Source organism: Lycium barbarum, chromosome 5 (assembly GCF_019175385.1).
Source record: "Lycium barbarum isolate Lr01 chromosome 5, ASM1917538v2, whole genome shotgun sequence".
Classification (NCBI taxonomy): domain Eukaryota; kingdom Viridiplantae; phylum Streptophyta; class Magnoliopsida; order Solanales; family Solanaceae; genus Lycium; species Lycium barbarum.
Window position 1 is genome coordinate 225561 of NC_083341.1, and position 19981 is coordinate 245541.

At 34.4% G+C, this 19981-nt stretch overlaps 4 protein-coding genes across 5 annotated transcripts; all 4 read left to right on the plus strand.

Moving 5' to 3' along the window:
- The first annotated feature begins 3183 nt into the window (after positions 1–3183).
- Positions 3184–5230, plus strand: LOC132642149 (uncharacterized). The gene is made up of 2 exons (XM_060359412.1): positions 3184–3477; positions 5055–5230. Exons 1-2 carry the CDS (start codon positions 3231–3233, stop codon positions 5129–5131), a joined length of 324 nt encoding a protein of 107 aa, XP_060215395.1. The 5' UTR covers positions 3184–3230; the 3' UTR covers positions 5132–5230.
- Positions 5231–6106: 876 nt separating this feature from the next.
- On the plus strand, positions 6107–8865 carry LOC132639979 (ABC transporter G family member 5). Of its 2 annotated transcripts, none has more exons than XM_060356361.1 (3): positions 6107–6884; positions 7041–7358; positions 7763–8865. In XM_060356361.1, exons 1-3 carry the CDS (start codon positions 6251–6253, stop codon positions 8731–8733), a joined length of 1923 nt encoding a protein of 640 aa, XP_060212344.1. In that variant the 5' UTR covers positions 6107–6250; the 3' UTR covers positions 8734–8865. The 2 variants fall into 2 exon arrangements, with proteins under 2 accessions (XP_060212344.1, XP_060212345.1); XM_060356362.1 differs by having other exon boundaries at positions 6109–6884; positions 7772–8865.
- Positions 8866–10635: 1770 nt separating this feature from the next.
- Positions 10636–15421, plus strand: LOC132639981 (uncharacterized protein At1g10890). The gene is made up of 4 exons (XM_060356363.1): positions 10636–10792; positions 12917–13132; positions 14014–14233; positions 14737–15421. Exons 1-4 carry the CDS (start codon positions 10698–10700, stop codon positions 14977–14979), a joined length of 774 nt encoding a protein of 257 aa, XP_060212346.1. The 5' UTR covers positions 10636–10697; the 3' UTR covers positions 14980–15421.
- A 2384-nt stretch (positions 15422–17805) lies between these two features.
- On the plus strand, positions 17806–19734 carry LOC132639982 (aspartic proteinase nepenthesin-1). Its single transcript, XM_060356364.1, has 2 exons — positions 17806–19073; positions 19307–19734. The coding sequence occupies exons 1-2, from the start codon at positions 18042–18044 to the stop codon at positions 19604–19606; spliced, it is 1332 nt and encodes a 443-aa protein (XP_060212347.1). The 5' UTR covers positions 17806–18041; the 3' UTR covers positions 19607–19734.
- The last annotated feature ends 247 nt before the right edge of the window (positions 19735–19981 follow it).

A 19981-nucleotide genomic window follows, 5' to 3' on the forward strand; every position in this document is an offset into this window, starting at 1 on the left:
CTAGCTAGTGCGGTTTACTTTAATTGTGGATCGTTTTCCCCATATGAAAATGTAATGTGGTGCATGTAAAGTGTAAACTAGAAATTACTTTTGTTGTTAGGTAGCTGTAGTAGTATAAGTACCCGCATAATACACAAATAATAATGAAAAAAAGTAATCACGTTGTACATTGTCCCCGAACTATAGTAAAGTACCAAAGGGCATTTATTTTAAACAATATTGCTACAATTAAGTTAGTTGTAAAATAAATGTGTAACCAATTAATTATGAAATTTTCAGAAATATCAACAGCCAGTTGGATAAAGAGTCCGGAATCAAAATGCCCCCAAAAAAACCATTTTGAACCAAAATACCCCAACAAAAAAAAATGTTACAAAAATACCTTTAGCGCAGTAAAATACTGCGCTAAAGTTTTTTTTTTTTTGCATAGCGCAGTAAAATACTGCGCAATAGCGAGCACTAAAAAAAAAATTTGGTAAACTTTTTTTTTTTTTTTGGCAACACTTAGTGTGTTTTTCATACTTTGACCAATGATTAGTCGTGTGTGAAGACTCCGAAACGTCAATATTTTATATAGAACCTGATATTTTTTTCTGCGTACAATAATGTAGGCTCAATACATCAAGGATACGTAGACGTTCAGATCGTCATTTTAGGGGGTTGAAAAGGTGTCTGAAGTAAGTTTTGTTTGAAAAAACTTAGTGTTTAACTGTAAGGTTATTTTAGTCAACTTTATATGTCGAGAAAATTAGTCAGCTTTATTTTCAAAAACTGAAACCGCAGAAGTGTAATTGACATTCACAGCTACATTACCCCGGGATTTTTACGTTGAAATCTATTGCGTATCATCATCTTATAAGTAAATAAAACTGAAAATTTCAGGCCAATTTGGGGGAAAATTGAAATTGAACGGGATAAAAGGTGTTTTTTTAAAAATCGGCTCGGCCAAACCGCCTTATGGCTGTTTATTCGCATAGATCTCGAAAAAATACACAAGTTCAAATAAAAAACAACCGCGTAAAACGGACACCCGAGCGCAAAGTTATGACCATCTAAAGTTTGACCACTTTACAACTAGTTTTTCTCCCTATATTTTTTAGAATTATATTTATATTCAAAATAAAGTTATGTCTTGATTAAAAAATAACACGCTTAAATCAAAGTCTTAAAAAATAAAACACCCTAAAGTTTCCAAACAAAACTTACTTCGGGTACCTTTTCAACCCCTAAAATGACTATCTGAACGTCTACGTTTCCTTGATGTATTGAGCCTACATTATTGTATGCAGAAAAAATATCAAGTTCTATATAAAATTTTGACGTTTCGGAGTCTTGACACACGACTAATCGGTGGTCAAAGTATGAAAAAAACACTAAATTTTTTCAAACAAAACTTACTTCGGGCACCTTTTCAACCCCTAAAATGACTATTCGAACGTCTACGTATCCTTGATGTATTAGGCCTACATCATTATACGCAAAAAAAAAATATCAGGTTCTATATAAAATATTGACGTTTCGGAGTCTTGACACACGACTAATCATTGGTCAAAGTATGAAAAAAACACTAAATGTTTTTCAAACAAAACTTACTTCGGGCACCTTTGCAACCCCTAAAATGACGATCCGAACGTCTACGTATCCTTGATGTATTGAGCCTACATTATTGTACACAAAAAAATATCAGGTTCTATATAAAATATTGACGTTTTGGAGTCTTGACACACGACTAATCATTGATCAAAGTATGAAAAAACACACTAAGTGTTGCAAAAAAAAAAGTTTACCAAAATTTTTTTTAGTGCTCGCTGTAGCGCAGTATTTTACTGCGCTATGCAAAAAAAAATAAAAAATTAGCGCAGTAAAATACTGCGCTAAAAGTAGTTTTGTAACTTTTTTTTTGTTGGGGTATTTTGGTTCACTTGATTTTTTATTGAGTCATTTTAGTTCCGGACTCTTGGATAAATGTGTAACCAATTAGTGTGCATTGGATAATTTATACATATAGATTAGGATGTAATATGATGTATTCTGGATTTGCTATTTTGTTATGATGCATATTAATTATTAATATTTCTGTCGTTAGAACACACACACACAAAGAATTTCACTAACTAATATAGACAACATTAAACTTGGTTGTTTTCCACTAACTAATGCATTAAAATTGGTTTGGATCATATAAACTATAAAGACCAATGCTGACCGCAATTAATCCTAAAATTAAGAGCAATCACCATGAGTATTTGTTACAACCATATGTAATTGATATGATTCCTGTAACTCGTTTCGATTTGGAATTTAAACATGGATTAATTGGACTTGATTGGCTGAGTGAATTTGAGTTGTTAAGCTTAGTTTGGCATAATATATAGTATTGCTTGTTCGAAGTTATAATGATATGCGATTGCAATTTTTGTCTGTCTGGAGGACTATGCAAGTAAAAAATAATTAAAAAAAAAAAACTCGAATTACCCTTCTATTCAAAGTAAGTATTATTTTTTTTCTTTCCGAGAGTCAATTTAACTAGTTTACGAATACATTAGATCAACAACAACAACAACAACAACAACATCCCAGTGAAATCCCACATCGTAAGGTCTGGGGAGGGTAGAGTGTACGCAGACCTGACTCCTACCAAGGTAGGACGGCTGTTTCCGAAAGACCCCCGGCTCAATAAAAGCATAAAAAGAAGTCAGATACGGTTAGATAACAAAATATTTTAATATATGTGGAAACAGCCTCTTGCAGAAATGCAAGGTAAGACTGCGTACAATAGACCCTTGTGGTCTGGCCCTTCCCCGGACCCCATGCATAGCGGGAGCTTAGTGCACTAGGCTGCCCTTTATAGATATTAAAAGATTATACATAAAGTAGTATTTATGTTGCATTTTTTTTCCATGTTAATATGATGAAGAGATACATTTTAAAATATTAGTCAAAATTCACTTAATTTAAATCTTGAGAAGCAAAAAATTAGAATAATTTTGGACTAAAGGAGTAGCAAGAAAGTAATCTAAGAACTAGTATAGAGAAAGAAATTTAATTCATTTTTTGACTTTGACCAGGTGAGAATGGAAGAAGATAAGGACAGACAGAATAGCAAAATCTGATTATACCTGAACATTTATGCAATATAATAAATGCAGAGTGAACAAACTTGACTTACAAATAGCATCATCTTTTTATTTTAAACATTGTTAATCAAATCAAAAACATATATTACAACCATGAATCATCTCAGAATGGTGTTTGGATTTGCAATATTTTTCATGATGGTAGCAAATCATGTTATTGCAGCAAATATTAGTGACAGTAAAATATCTTGCAAAACCTTATGCAGACTTACATGTATTCTTTCTGCTCAACCTGTCATCTGCAATCATGCTTGCACAAAAAGATGCACAATTCCTAGAATTTATCAAGCTATGACTCATAACACTAGTTGTTATGAGAACTGCGCCAATGTCAACACAGGTATAATTTTGACCTTTTATATACAGTATAATTTTTACTTGAAGGGGATTCGAATGAACCATACTAGTAATAGTATTACTGTTCTATCATGCTTTTATAATATGTTGCCATGATTTATTTGTTATTTCTTTTTCATCATGCTTTGAATCGCTTGTCCTTATGCCGAGGACCTACCAAAAGCAACCTCTCTACCCTCCCAATGTAAGAGTAAAGTTTGCGTACATTCTACCCTCCCCTATGTTGTTGCTGTTGGGATTTGAATGAAACCCGACCCCTTGCGTCTCCTAGCTAGCTGCGCCCCTGATTTTCAGGGATGGAACCAAGATTTCAATTTATAAAATTCATTGTTTGAAGTGATCTAATTAGTTTTGGATTCCAAAAAAGAAAAGGAAATAGAAAACCAATAATTTGTATATAATCAGGACTATAAATTCTTAGCAAATATGTAAATCAGAGAAAGTAGAACCCTCATCTTTCATATGGAAAAGCCAACTGTAGTTTTAAATCTTGTAAATATTAGTTAGGAGACTTATATGCGGATATGCAGCAACCACAATTTGTGTCATCGGAATCCTTCAAAGCAGACAAATTTCCTTTATCCATAACCCAGATATCATCCAGAAGATGCATATCGTTTTTTTTTGGTTAAATCCTAGCCAACTTATTATGGTGAAAAAACTTGTATTTTCCAATACCCATAATAGTGTATTTATAGGTAGGGTTTAGGAAGACAAATCAATAGGCTAACGGGCTAATAACACCTATTATGATGGACCAAGTCCAATAGCTATTGGGCGATTAACAGGAATGCCCTATTTTGGGGTGGTCTGTAATTTTTGCCCATTAAATTGGTGGTCTTTAATTTTTGTCCTTCATTAGAACCCTTCGGTTTTGGGTTCGAACCGTCGTCAGTCAAATTTAAAAAAAAATAAAAAATCGCAAGACAAAGTTTGGAACCTTAAGGCAGAGTTTTGCATGATTCAGGTAGAATTTTAAGGGAGAGTTTCTGCTTGAAGGCAGAATTTCGCCTAAATGACTTTCATGTTGTTTTGCATATTCTCAGCATGGAAAATTGGCAACTCATCCATGCCACTGCTTGATTTTTCAATCGACCCATTTACGTCATCATGCACAGCAATCACTGCTTGCAATTTTACAAACATCAAAGCATTTAGAAAATAGAAATTCAAAATGCAGCAAAAGCGACTTGAAAGCTCTGCCTTAAGGCAGAATTTTATCGGCCTACCTTTAGGCAAATTTTACCTTAAGGCAGAGTTTTGAAGGCAAAATTCTGTCTTGCGAAGCCAAACCTCTACCTTGCGATTTTTTTTTTTTTTTACTGAGCTGGGGTTCGAACCCAGAATCTTGGAGTATTAGGCGAAGGATAAAAATTAAAGACCACCAATTTGAGGGACAAAAATTAAAGACCACCCTAAAAGAAGGACAATCCGCGCAAAAGAAAATGATAGGTATTTCCAGAACCAACCTTCAAGGCTTTTGTTACTAAGCCCTCTAATTTTTTCTGAAACCATGAATCCAAACTTAATATTTGTTCTTTTTTATTCTTTTGGTTGCAGATGAAAAGAAAATGGAAAGCTGCTTCGACGATTGTACAACCAAATATTACAAGTCAAAAAGGAGTATTGTAAATTAAAGCTAGTAATATTTAATTTGCATCATCCAGCCAACTTCATGGATATAATGTTATGATGAACTATATTTGTTTCTAATGAAATGACTTTACTTTTTGATACTCTAATCTTTTCCAATTTTCTTTTAAAATTTTTAATTGACTTTGTACAATAGGAAGAATCACGGGTTATACATATCAACTTAGAAAAATAAATGCCACAAAAGAGCTTGCAAGTTGCAAGGAGACTAACATTATCTTGGCAAAGTAAAATATCCAAAGCCACAATCATGTCTATAATACCATTCGTGTTTTTTTCCCACTGCACCCTGTGTTGGGAACATGCAATGGGCCGACTAAATGATGGATTCACGCCGGAAATTCCACCTTTAGAAGGATAAAACGTTCTTTAACAAGGCGGCTTCACATCAAGGACTTTAATTCGATATCTATGGTTTAGGATGAAAGAGTACTCCGGATCGAGCAGAATCACAATGCAACTTACGGGTTCAGAAGAACTTAATTCACTTATATATAAATAATTTCACTAGCACTCAGTAACTTGCCTTCTAAAATTCAAAACTCATAAATTCAAATTCTTACTTCGTCTCTGAAAATACTTAACACTCCATCATAACCCTTGTTGATAATATATTTCTCTAATCTGGTGACATCATTGTAGTACAACAAAAAAAAAAAAACTCATAAAAATCATCTTTTTTCAACACACTAAATTAAATTTACCATTTTTTTTTTGGAAGGTGGTGAAGAACAATCTATAAGGCTATGAACTTGAAGAATCAATAATGCTATGAACTTGAAGAATCAATAATACTACTACTATACTCCCAATTGAATTGGAATTCTAGATTGTCATGCAAGGTGACACGTGAACCTATATTCAACGAAACAAGTTCACGTGAAACTATCAAACAAAAACTCTAATAGAAACTAGAGGTCATTATAATTTGACAACTCCCAGCCACTAACTGCCAATATTTCTTGAATCTCATGAATAAAATATATTAAGAAGAGTTTAAAGTACAAAATAAAAATCTAGAAACTTGGGAAAAAGAGAGTAAAAAAGGTACAAAGAACAAAGCAAATTTGTGAGTGTGAGTTAGCTATAGTTAAACTTGTTCAATGAAGAAACAAGGTTGTGAAATTGAAGCAATAGGCATCAACTACACAATCTATACACAAAAAAGAGATACCCCTTTTAATTTTTTTCGCAGAAACCAACATCACAAGTGTTCTAGTGGAGTTCAAGAATTGCATGAAGTTAAAGAATTGGAAAAGGGAAATAATCCAAAGGCTACAAGGCATGTGCTTAAGGATGTGAAATGCAGAGCAAAATCAGGTGAAATTTTAGCCATTGTTGGTCCAAGTGGTGCTGGAAAGTCTACTTTTTTAGAAGTTTTAGCAGGCAAGATTGAGCCAGAAAGTGGGTCCATTTTTGTGAACCAAAAACCAGTAGATAAAGCAAGGTTCAAGAAGATTTCAGGCTATGTTACACAAAAGGACACTCTATTTCCTCTATTAACAGTTCAAGAAACTTTAAGTTTTAGTGCAAACCTTAGACTTAAACTTCCTGCTAAAGAATTGAATTCAAGGGTCAAGTGTTTGATTCAAGAACTTGGCTTACAACATGTTGCTGGTGCAAGGATTGGTGATGATCGAATTCGAGGGATTTCAGGTGGTGAAAGGAGGAGAGTTTCCATTGGAGTTGAACTAATCCATGACCCTAGAGTATTGATTCTTGATGAGCCAACTTCAGGTAAGGTGGTCAGTTGAACACCCTTACTCGGAAAATTATACTGTGTATATAGAAAATTGTATTGTGCATATAAGTAAAAAATTACTCTTTATACATATATATATATATTGAACTTGAACACCCTTATCGAAATTTCTGACTTTGCCATTGCTTCAGGTCTTGACAGTACTTCAGCATTGCAGATCATTGACATGCTTAAAACCATGGCTGTTACTCGTGGTAGAACGATAATTCTTAGTATTCATCAGCCATGTTTCAGGATCATGAAGTTGTTCAATTCCATCCTACTTTTGGCTAATGGTGCAATCTTGCATCATGGAACCATTGAACAACTTAGTTTAAGGTTGATCCTAATGGGATTACAACTTCCCCTTCATGTTAACATCCTGGAATTCGCCATCGAATCGATCGATATAATCCAGAAACAAAGCCACACATTGCTGCCTCAATCAACGCTCATGATAAAGAATTCAGGTAAGTTCACTCTTTAAGTCTTAAGTAGGGTCGGCTACAAGAATCCTCATTTCTTCAATTAAGCTCATATCATATCATCATCATAATAAATGAAATGGGATCTTTACACAAACAACCGACCGGATTCACATTTCACTTTTTCTTATCCAGTATACATAGATTATACACTAATTATACACAAATTTTAAATTGTGTATAATTAGGTTAATTCTTCATAAATTGAAATTGAAATAAAAGTGAGAAAGCGTTAAAAATATATAAAAGTAATACTAATAATTATAAAAAAAAAAAAAAAAAAAAGTTCCATACGAGTCTAAAACCTATCCTCAACTAGTAGTATCACCTATATGGATCTTTTTCTTTCATTGTGCCATATCTTTAGCTAAGTTTGTATTGATACCAAGCATTTGCAGGTAAGTCCACTCTGCAGCAACTTTTTCAAGAATCTAAGCTAATTGATGAAGAGTCTATGCCAAAGCCTATCCATAATGATTTCCCAAGTGGTTTTGCAAATTCAAGATTGCAAGAGATTGTGATTCTTACTATAAGATTTTGCAAAATCATATACAGAACAAAGGAGCTTTTTGGTTGTAAGACACTACAAATGTTAGTCTCAGGGCTTGTGTTAGGATCGGTATTTTACAATCTTGAACAAAATTTAGTTGGAGCACAAGCAAGGGTAGGCCTTTTTGCCTTCATCTTGACATATTTATTGTCAAGCACAACAGAAGCATTACCAATATTCTTGCAAGAAAGGGAAATACTAATGAAAGAAACTTCTTGTGGGAGCTATAGAGTTTCATCATATGTCATAGCAAACAGCCTTGTCTACTTGCCATTTTTGCTCATTCTCGCATTGCTTTTTTCAACCCCATTATACTGGATGGTTGGTTTGAAAAAGCAGTTTATGGCATTCATGCACTTTTTGCTACTAATTTGGCTGACTTTATACACAGCAAACTCAGTTGTTGTTTGCTGTAGTGCCTTAGTACCAAATTTCATCATTGGGAACTCATTGGTTTGTGCTGTGATGGGATCATGTGCTTTGTTCTCTGGATACTTTGTTTCAAAAAATGAGATTCCAAATTATTGGATTGGGATGCATTATGTGTCACTTTTTAAGTACCCTTTTGAAGGGTTCTTGATTAATGAGTTTTCTGGTTCTGGAAAATGCTTGCAATACATGTTTGGGATGTGTTTGGCTAGTGGTGAACAAGTGCTTAAAGAAGAAGGATATGGTGGTGAAGGAAGTAGAAGGAAGAATTTGCTCATTATGGTTTGTTTTATCTTGCTTTACAGGTTCATTTCTTATGTAATTCTTAGAGTTAGATGTTCTCAAGGGGGAGGATTGAAAAAGATCCTCATTTCAAGATGAACACATTTTAAGTCCACAAGTCACTTGTACAAAATACACAATGTTGTTTGTTGTAATATTGACTGCGCATTTTGTTAAAGGGACTTGTATATATATAAATATCCTTTTCTATTTTAAAAGGAAAAATTACTATCTAATTCTTCAAATATTTTTTGTAATTTCTGTCATTTCTCGTGTTGTTTTCTCTTTATTTTGTGTATGGAGTGGGGCAGAGGCAGAGCCACATTTATCGAAATGGGCTCAATTGAATCCCCTTCCTCGAGATGTTGTACTGTATATATAAGTGAATTTTTCTGAATCTCCTGATGAGGCTCATCTCTCGACCAATGGTTTGCAGACAGAGTCAAAATTTGAAGTTTATGAGTTTTGAACTTGTCAAGCTATCATCGTACTCATAGGCCATAGCTCATTTTATTATCAAAATCCGTACATAATATTGTAGCTTGGTCCCTCGTGGTGTGAGGCCTGTATATGTCCAAATGTCTGGAGAAGTTAAACCAAACAATAATGGAAATAATATTACAAAATCATTCATCAAAATGACTCATGCTTGGCACAATAAGTGAAGGGTAAAATATTAATCTACAGATATTCTTTTCATTTTCTAAAACTATTTTAGGTATAAAGACAAAGCAGCATCACGGACTCACTTTACAGTTTCGCTCATGCAATGTCTGTATTCCGTACACACTATTATTCATGCCCACAACCAAAAACTAACATTCAATAAGTTATTTCCTATACTCTTTATTGTCTTTTTCATATCCGTGACCTGTGTTCCTTTTCTAACATTGTCCTTTTCCCTCATTTGAGGAATATAATGAAGTGACAGATTCACAATTTAGACGTGTATGTTTTGAGCAAAAGGATGGCAATTTATTCTAAAATTCTCCTTTGTTCTCAGAGGCGAATCCAGGATTTGAAGCTTCTGGGTTCGGGATGCTAATTCGTTTAAGTTACTAGGTTCGAAAGTAACAATTTATATCTATTCAATGAATTTTTTAAGACAAATACAGGATTTGAATCAAAGTTACTGAGTTCAGCCGAACCCTCAAGCCGTATGCTGGCTGTTTGTTCCTGTTCTTAATATGATAGGCGAATTGTGAATTCACCATGCGGGGTTCAGTTTCGTCATTCTCCCTTAATTCGTTCCGATATGATCAACTTTTCATAAGGGTATTGAATAGTTACAGGTCAACAATGCTTATCATTTAGACGAAAAAAATCTTATCATTCTTAAAAATCAACAGGCAACTGGAGTGGAAGAATTTGAGTCTCAAAAGTGTGCATGTAAAATACACGTGTAATTCTATTTACTTTTTTTTTTTCACACACAAAAAAAGGTTTGAGCTAAAGTCGTAGTTTTACTGAAGTAATAGACGTCATTGTCAGTCTGCCACTAATAATATTAATATATATACATAAAATATACATTTTAAATCCATAATAGTGCATATTTCTTTTTGTATATTTGGCTGAGAAAATATAATTATTTTTGTCTAACTGGCCAAATGTGTAACTTGCCCATAAATTCTCCCCCATGGATATCATTTTTTTGCATGGATTGTCCTTCATTTGGGGTGGTCTTTAATTTTTGTCCTTCAAATTGGTGGTCTTTCAGTTTTGTCCTTCCCCTAATATCCCGAGGTTGTGGGTTCGAACTCCAAAAAATAATTTGCAAGGTGAAATTTGGGCCTTAAGGTAGAATTTCTGCCTAAAGGATAAAATTTAAAGACCACCATTTTGAGCGGTAAAAATTAAAGACCACCCCTAGCGAAAGACAATCGTGCAAATTGCCCCATGGATATTAGTGAAAGAAGCCCACTGTTCCCAATAAATCTTTTGGGCCACGATGGGTCAAAATCATGGGCCAAGCAACAAAATGGACCGGGGCCCCAAAAATCCCCCTCCAACCCGTTATTATCAGCACACAAAATTGAGCGAGCAATCCCAAGTGTGTAATAATGGGACGGAGTATATCGCGGTCGCCGTCGTATTCTCACCGCCGCAGCAGCCGCCGGAGCCGCCGTGATCGAAGCCGCTCACCCTATTCCACCAGGTAATATTATTTAGTCTTCCACTTCACATCTCCTTTTTTGTTGAAAATAATGCAATTTTTATGCTTTATTCCTAATAGTATCAATTTGCTCTGTTTTGTTCAAAGATGCATTTTTATGCTTTATTGCTAATATATATGAATTTGTATCTCTCTCCTTTTTTTTTTTTTTTTTTTTGGTTGAAAAATGCATTTTTTTAATGCTTTATTGTTAATATATACTAGTATGAATTTGCTCTGTTTTTTTGAAAGGTGCAATTTTTATGCTTTATTGCTACAACAACAACAACAACCCAGTGAAATCCCACCACGTGGGATCTGGGGAGGGTAGAGTGTACGCAGACCTTACTCCTGGTAGGACGGCTGTTTCCGAAAGGCCCTCGGCTCAATAAAAAGCATAAAAAGAGGTCAGATAAGGCTAAGAGATTCAAAGCGATATGGAAATACAAATAACGAAAGCGACACAGATAAATTATGCTTTATTGCTAATGTATATGAATTTGCATCTCTCTTTTTTTTTTTTCTTTTTTTTTTTTTTGAAAAATGCATTTTTTTTTATGCTTTATTGCTACTGTATATGAATAAGGGTATCTCTTTTGGTCGAAAAGATGCAATTTTTGTTCTATTTTTTAAATAAGTGTATGGAGTGTGGTTACTAATTTAAATGAAAATAGTTTGAATAGAAGTTGAAATTAATGTATCTTTTGTTGTTGCATTCATATAATTATTTTGATTTGTTGGAAATTTTTAGCAATTTTTTAGATTAGACAGTTCTTTTTGTTTTTCTATTTTTAGTATCTGTTGGAACCTTTTGGGATTTCACTGGGTATGTTGTTGTTGTTGTTGGAATTTAAGCTGTGTTGTTTGTCTTCATTTAGTAGTTTGTTAAAGTCTCAACTAGAAATCTCCTAATTGCTATATGTATATCCATGCCGATATATTTACACGTATATAACTTTCTGCGTTACTACTTGTACTTTTGAATAGTCTGGTTTGATTGTGGTAGTCGGATAAAAGGGGCGGGGGGAGAGAGTACAAGAAGGTTGATTTTTAAATGAAATTGTGTGCGAATAGGAATTAGGAATGCCATGCAGACGGTGTAAGTGTGTGTGTTCTACTTAGAACTGCAGCCTTTTATACACGACAATGACTTGCTGGATATAGTTTTGAGCAAATAACCATATCTTTCAATATAAGGAAGATGATATAGCACCCAAGGGTGCAGCCTAGTGGTCAATGAAGTGGGTTGAGAATACCAGGAGGTCTCAGGTTCAATTCCCAGAGAGACACTTCCCATCTGTCGTAGTTTTGGTGGACAAAGTTACTTGATACCTGTTGCGGGTGGGAGGCTGCAGGTATTCGATGGAACTGGTCGAGGTGCGCGAAAGCTGGCCTGGACACCACGGTTATTTTTTAAAAGGAAGATAATACATTAATATTTCCTTGGTATTTCAAGTTTCGGCAACAAAACAACTCTATTCAGCACATAAGAGTCAATTCTATTTGCAGATGATTCATATTTCCTTGGCTAAAACCCATTTCTCATTACTGCAAATTCAATTCCAAATATTTTAATTTTCAGCTGTGAGAAAGCTCAAGTTAAGTACCTATCAAAAAGAATAAAAAAGAAAGTTCAAATTTAGTATTTGTTGGAAAGAGGAAATAGATGTATTGGATAATGTAGACGTGGTGCATCAGTCTGAATCAGATCGTGTAGAAACACTTTTCACTGGACTAATATCAGCGCTCCTAGTAATAAGGAGGTTTTTGCTTCATTTTTAGATTAGGCAAGGATTGTATAAAACTGTAAGGTTTTTTGTCTCTTTCCCTAGTCCTAGTACAAACCTGAAAACCCCTAGTTGCCTACAGTGCTATAATTGTTTTCGACCTGCTTGCTTATCACTACTTAAAATAAACAGGAAGCCTAACCACTTTTAGGTGGTGAGGCTTTTTTTGTGTATTTCAATTCTCTTGTCATATTACCTTGCGATATTTCAACTCAACAATGGAATTTTATGTTTCTGTAACAAGAGCTTATATTTTAGTAGCGGATTTTCGTTGAAATTGGTTGTGTCCTTCTCATTATCACATTTATGCATTTTTAGTTATTGTTGTTTTATTTCGCAGGAGAAAGAGTCGCTCTGGTACCCCTCACCGCCGTCGGAGCCGTTCACCTGCAAGGCGCAAAAGAAGCCGGTCCCCGACGACTAGGCGTCACAGGAGACGACGAAGTCACAGTTCCTCGGTGTCTCCTATACCCAAGTCACGAAGTCCTAGTCTTACATCCACTGAACGTAAAAGTGCTGCTGAAAAATTGAAAAAAGAAGAAGAAGAAAAGAAAAGGTTTGTTCGATGTGATGCCGTCATGATGTTCTTTTGGCTACAGTCTATGTTCTTAAGTTTCACCCTAGTACTCTTCTTTGAATTGTTGCTTTCCGGAGGTTTGATTTAGTCTTTAAGTTAAAGAAGTCAACAGTAAGAGCCCGTTTGGATTGGCTTATAAGTTGCTTATAAGCTGTTTTCAGCTTTTTTGAGTGTTTGGTTGGCCAGCTTAAAATATTTTTTTTGGCTTATAACAGCTTATAAGCTGCTTTAGATAAGCTAAGTCAAATGGGCCCAATTATTTTTTTGAGCTTATTTTAAACACAAAATGACTACCCCAACTTATTTTTTTTAGCACAGCTTATAGGCATAAGCCCATCCAAACAGGCTCTAAGTAAACTATAAGAAATTAAATAACGTGTGTGTGGGTACCACATCAAGAAGCAAGCAGTAGTCGCATCTTTTTATGTCGTTGTGAAAGGATAGTGATATATATTTTGCGTGCTTATATATCATTGTTGAGTTATCCAGTGTCCTTTTACGAAATTAGTGCTCTTGTTAACATATTTGTACCAGTGGTTTTAGTATAGCGTTCAACCATTGTAGACTTTTGGTGTTGGGTTACTAAGAGAGGAGTTTATGACCTGATTGTCTGTGGGTCTGAAACCCTCTGAAAAATGTGTTGTACATTTCATTGGTGGTATTCTGGGCATTCAGGCTATTATGTTTCAAGATACATTGTGCATCATGCTTGTTGCTTCAACATCTTACCTTATCATAAAAAATAAAAAAAAGCACACTTGTTGCTTTAACTTGTTTTTCCTATCAAACTTGGTAAGTGCTGAAGAGTTAAGCTTTTATTTCATGTGCTCTGTATTTTGAACGAATTGAATAAATTTCAGGCTACAGCTAGAGGCAGAACTCAAGCAATTAGAAGAGGAAACTGCAAAGAGATTGGAGGAAGAAATAAGGAAAAGGGTAGAGGAAAAGTTGAGTTCAGAGGAAGTTAAGCTGGAAATAGAGAGACGAATAGAAGAAGGTCATAGAAAACTGTTTGAAGATGTGGAAATTCAACTTGAAAAAGAAAAGCAAGCTGCTCTTACCGAGGCAAGGCTAAAAGAAGTAAGTTTCTCTTAGGGTGGTTATTGACTCTTGACCCATTGTTGATATTTTCTAATCAGTATATTCTCTGCTCCTGTACTCCTTTTTGTCATCGTATCTTATGAGATCTTATATGAAAGATAACATGTTCTTTACTACTAAAAGATAAGTATTTTAGTTCTTAGTTCAGATGAGGAAGGAAGCAGGAGAAGTTTAAATCTTCCTTTGTTCTACTCGTCCTTTAGTAGCAGTATTTCTCTTCAAGAGGTTAGGCATGGGCCTGTGAACCTGATATTCTCTACAAACCTTCCTGTCTATAGAAACTCCGAAAACCTACTTGCTAGTTCAACCTTAGAGAGCGTGTCTGCTGACTTTCTTCCATTTTTATGAATCTTGTCTTTTAACAATTCCACAGTTTCTTGTCTTTCATTTCATGGAGGTTAAACTTTCACGTTCTTTGTAAATTATACAGATATGTGAACCTTTCAATGGCATTGTTTCTAACATAACACTGGATTAAACAGGAAAAAGCACGAAAAGAAAGAGAGGAGCTAGACAAAATGCTTGAGGAAAATCGAAGGAGGGTACAAGAGGCTCAAAGGAGAGAGGCTCTCGAGGCGCAGCGAAAAGAGGAAGAACGACTTCGGGAGTTAGAGCTCATTCAAAGACAAAAGGAGGAGGCTGCTTTAAGGAAAAAACTGGAGGAAGAAAATATGATGAAGCTATCAAGCAAAAATAAATCGAGGCCCAACTCGATTGGTCTATAAAAGCACAATCTAAAGAGAGTTTCTTGCTCAGGTGTAATTGGATAAAGATATTTGGCATTGTGTGCCAACCATGGAGAATCATAGAACCAGGATCGGCTAAATTTTGGAAGTTCAGTCTGCCAGAATGATATCGCCATGGCTCAACTCAAAGTCTCCATTGCTCGTTTCTTCAATTGCTAAGCTTTTACAGCAAGTGTTTCTACATCTTCAATTCATGGCTAATGCTGTTAATCTGTATTTTGTTCTTTAAGAGGGGACAAAGAGAGCCATAATCTGATTGGTGAGAGTTTGTTCATGACTTTTAAAGTTAGTCCATTATGTATTTGTTAGAACTGCTAGGGGATATTCACTTCCTTTACTGGTACTAGATAGGTGCAAAGGAAAAATCTAAACTTTGATAACTTTGACCTTATGGAAGATTATGCAAGAATCTGTTCTTGGATGCATTGTGTGTCTTAAACCTTTTGTTGTCATTATCAGAATTACTTCGAGGAATATATTTTATTTTACTTTTCAGCAGTCTCTGTGACCCATACGATTCTATTATTTCTTGGTTTGCCTATTTGAATTTCAATTCACAGTCACAAGGGGCCGGAAGGACTTTTAGTCTATTAGAAACCCAGAATAGTAGGAAAATGAAGGTTGCAAATGTAAAAATGTAAGTTAGGAAATAGTGCGAGAAAGTTGTAAATGCACGAGCTAAGACTTCAATTTAGGCAAAAAAGAAAATGAAGAGTTGAGATAGACTTACGATTTACATTTAGCTTTTCTATAGAAAAAAATGGTTGGAATAGTAATCCAATTATACGAGTCATGGTTTTCTTTTTAGAGGAAAAAAATAAATAATTCTGTCAAATTTAGGAGCCGTTTGGACATGCAGTTTGAATTTTTTAAGTTGTATTTTGTTTTATAGGCATATAAACCCCACAAGTTGTGAAAATTATCAAAATATTCTCAATTTTTATACAATTTTACCAAATGAGCAAGTCATAGTTCATAACAAAATTAATAAGTTACTAGAAACCCTTTCTAAAAAATGCAACATTAATTGATCAAACTTTAGTTCTAACATGAATAGTAATGTAACTACGTCTTAATATAATCCTCCCACATGGTAGACATAAATAAAGGTTGGTAAATGGTTGGTGGGAGTAATTGTTAAAAATATCTACCAACTTATGATTTTTTTTGATTTTTTTTTTACAAAATATAAACTTACGGGTCAAGTTTTATATTTAAAATTTTTGAAACCATGAGATGAAATGCATGTCCAAACGCTGATTTCATCTCATGATTTCCAACCATGGTTTCAAATCACACATCTAAACGCCTAATTAGATACTGTCAAAATTTGTTTGGCCATTCCAATCACTCTGATGGCCTCAACTCAACTAACATGTCATCCATTTCTAATTAAAGAATATCAATTACTTCAACTACTTTGACTTGACATTGCAAAACGCAAACAATTCCAAGGAAAGAAACGCATGATTAGCTTTCATGCTTCCAGAATTGAGAGTTACCTAGAAGCCTAGAGGTAATTCTAAGAATAAATGACTTAAAACTTCTCGTGGAAATAAAAAAAAATAAAAAATTTATCCTCTGTTTGAGGGAAGTAAGTGACAATTTATAATAGCAAAGAAAAAGAGATTGAAGTACAATAGTTAATAGAATGTATTATTATCGAAAAGAATGATCTTTGTACTTATGCTCAATAATCATGCCTACTCAATATGTAGGTACTACCTTTTTTATCTTTAGTTCAACAATGCTTGGAGGACAAAACAAGCAAACACCACATGCCCACTCACACCCAACCCCACCCCCCACCCCCCACGGCCCCCACCCCAAAAAAAAAAAAAAGCACACACATAACATAGGCCAACTTCACAATTTGAACATTATCGATTCTTGATTGGGATTTGATTTGCTGAGGTTGAAATGTATTATTTATACTTATTAATGAATGATTAACACATATATAGAATTCTCGACAAAGCTATTACGTTCGAATATGAAACCATAAGTCATACACTTAGATCTATCACAGAGCCACAATCCCAACCCCACTTTTTCTTTTAAGTTTTATTATCATTAGTAAAAGAGTTAGTCCACCAACTCTCTTTCAAGATAATCTCATCAGCTGACGAGAAGCACAAAAAAAAAAAAAAAAAAAAAAAGGAGGTCCTATTATTCGTCTTTGTTCTTCATTATTATCATTCGAGGCCCTTTATTTTCTAGGTAGTAGGTTAAATTATCTGATGTTAATTTTATTATTAACTCAGGCCAACGGTTGAGACTTGCCACCAAAGTTGGTAAACGAAGTTTTAGCAAGCAAGAATTGGGTAAACGAAGTTTTAGCAAGAAATAATAGCATTAATAGATTTCCTATCCACCTTTTACAAGGAACTTTGTTTACTACATAAAAAGTAAATTTGTTATTAACGTATCTCAATTCTAAACAAGTTGTGGTCCGTTATATGAATTCTCATTTAAATTCATTGTTGATCTTTGCGGACCAAGCTCACATTGTCAGTTTCAATTTAGATAAAGGAGGAGGATTGCGACAGATTATTGGCTAATATAAAACAAGCCAAAATTTTGGTATAAAATGAGAAAAAATTATTCTTCCGTAATATAGAAGATTAAATAACTTTCAAGAATTATTATACCTACGTAATAAATAAGAGAGACCTCAATTATGATAGTATAGAATAATGATAACCACATTGCTTGTTAATTATAACCTTGTCTACATTAAACTAAAATAGAAATGAATTAAAAGAAATAAAATCTCTGACACTTCATCACATTTTTTCTTGTCATCTCCAACAACCATTTTAATGGTGTGGTATTAAGTTGATATCTCACCTTCCCTTTGATGTTGAAATTTCTCATCTATACTGATCTCATCACTTCAATCTCCAAATTTCTCCTCCATTTTTCTTTGTACTTTTTTTTCCTCTTCTATATACTCGCTTTTGATCCCTCATTTTGTGTTTGATACATATATTCACGCAAACAAATGTTACATCTTCTTTAATATATATATATTGCCGAAAATGACTTCATCAAACTTTGCCTATTTCATCCCATTTCTTTTCCTATCATCAATCTTGTTTGCTTTGCAAGTGAACTCAACATCTAGGCATGTTTTCAACAACCATAAGGGCTTCAAGGTGAGCTTAAAACATATTGATTCAGGTGGGAATTTCACAAAATTCGAGCGTTTACAACGCGCGATGGAACGAGGGAAATCGAGGCTTCAAAGGTTAAGCCTGGTGGCTAATTTTGCAACTTTATCATCAAAAGATGACTCAAATGTAAAGTCAACAATCCATGCAGGAAATGGTGAGTTTCTCATGCAAATATCAATTGGAAACCCAAGTGAGTCTTATAATGCTATAATGGATACTGGAAGTGATCTGATTTGGACTCAATGTAAGCCTTGTAAAGAGTGTTTTGATCAATCCACACCAATTTTTGATCCATCAAAATCATCGACGTTTTCCAAAATTTCATGTTCTAATAAACTTTGTGAAGCATTGCCTATGTCATCTTGTGGGGATAGTAATTGTGAATATATGTACACATATGGTGATTATTCATCAAGTGAAGGGTATTTAGCTAGTGAAACATTCACTTTTGGTGAAGTTTCAATCCCAAATGTCGCATTTGGATGTGGAAATGAGAATGAAGGTAGTGGATTCAGTCAAGGTGCGGGCTTAGTGGGCCTTGGGCGAGGCCCACTATCGCTCGTCTCTCAACTCCACATGTCTAAATTCTCGTATTGTCTGACCTCGATTAACGCTGACGCTGACAGCCACAGCAGTACACTCCTGATGGGATCAGTAGCGCATGATGATTATTCCAATATCATCACAACCTCATTAGTGAAAAACCCAATACAACCATCTTTTTACTATCTTTCCTTACAAGGAATATCTGTTGGGGATACTCAATTGTCCATCAAGAAATCCACATTTGCACTCAACCAAGATGGTAGTGGAGGAATGATAATTGACTCTGGGACAACCATAACATACTTGGAACAAAGTGCATTTAGTCTTCTCAAGAAAGAGTTTTCTTCACAGGTAAACATATGTTAATTTCACTTATGCTTACTAAATTGCTTTTGTTACATTAAAATAACTGAACTTTACTCATTAACAGTAAAGTCAAAAAATTTACTTGCTATAACAGTAAGGTCACTTTATTACAGCCGAAACATATTTGGACTGAGAAGTAATTGTTGTTGTTGTCATTTGTGACTTTTCTATTATAACATATGAAGTTCAATATTAATATGCGAAATTAATAACTGCAGATAAACCTTCCGGTGGATGACTCAAGCTCAACTGGGCTAGATCTTTGCTTCAAATTGCCATCAGACACAAACAATATAGAAGTTCCAAAATTGGTATTCCATTTTGAAGGTGCAGACATGGATTTTCCTGCTGATAATTATATGATTGCTGATTCAAGTATGGGAATTGCTTGTTTGGCCATGGGAAGTTCAAGTGGAATGTCTATTTTGGGAAATGTCCAACAACAAAATATGATGGTGATTCATGATCTTGATAAGGAAACATTATCGTTTGTACCAACACAGTGTGATAAACTGTAGAAAGATCATTATATTTCTCAAATTAAAGTTCAATATGTGGACAGTGTGGTTACAGAATGTTACAGAATTTGAGTGTATACAACTTAATTACTGTCAATTTATAAATTTGTTTGTGGCTTTTTGTTTCACGGTATTGTCCTACTGCATAAGCGAGATATATAAAATAAAAGTTGAGTGGCCATTTATGAAATCAATGTCTAATTTTGTAAAAGGAGGTCCAATAAATGAGCATGATAAGAAGAATATATGCCAAGATCAAATGGAGAGGAAAATACAAGAGTCGAAACAATCCCAACAATAATTGAATTAAAGAAGAGGAAAACTAGACATAAAGGAAACTAAAAATAACAAGGAAGTAATAGTTACCTGCCTTCA

Bases quoted from the DNA above. Each gene is read 5' to 3' on its own strand.
- LOC132642149 (XM_060359412.1), top strand. From the start codon at position 3,231: ATGAATCATCTCAGAATGGTGTTTGGATTTGCAATATTTTTCATGATG. The intron at 3,478-5,054 runs GTATAATTTTGA...TTTTGGTTGCAG, and splicing joins CTGCGCCAATGTCAACACAG to ATGAAAAGAAAATGGAAAGC.
- LOC132639979 (XM_060356361.1), top strand. From the start codon at position 6,251: ATGAAGAAACAAGGTTGTGAAATTGAAGCAATAGGCATCAACTACACA. The intron at 6,885-7,040 runs GTAAGGTGGTCA...CCATTGCTTCAG, and splicing joins TCTTGATGAGCCAACTTCAG to GTCTTGACAGTACTTCAGCA. The intron at 7,359-7,762 runs GTAAGTTCACTC...ATTGATACCAAG, and splicing joins GCTCATGATAAAGAATTCAG to CATTTGCAGGTAAGTCCACT.
- LOC132639981 (XM_060356363.1), top strand. From the start codon at position 10,698: ATGGGACGGAGTATATCGCGGTCGCCGTCGTATTCTCACCGCCGCAGC. The intron at 10,793-12,916 runs GTAATATTATTT...TTTATTTCGCAG, and splicing joins CGCTCACCCTATTCCACCAG to GAGAAAGAGTCGCTCTGGTA. The intron at 14,234-14,736 runs GTAAGTTTCTCT...TGGATTAAACAG, and splicing joins CCGAGGCAAGGCTAAAAGAA to GAAAAAGCACGAAAAGAAAG.
- LOC132639982 (XM_060356364.1), top strand. From the start codon at position 18,042: ATGACTTCATCAAACTTTGCCTATTTCATCCCATTTCTTTTCCTATCA. The intron at 19,074-19,306 runs GTAAACATATGT...TAATAACTGCAG, and splicing joins AGAAAGAGTTTTCTTCACAG to ATAAACCTTCCGGTGGATGA.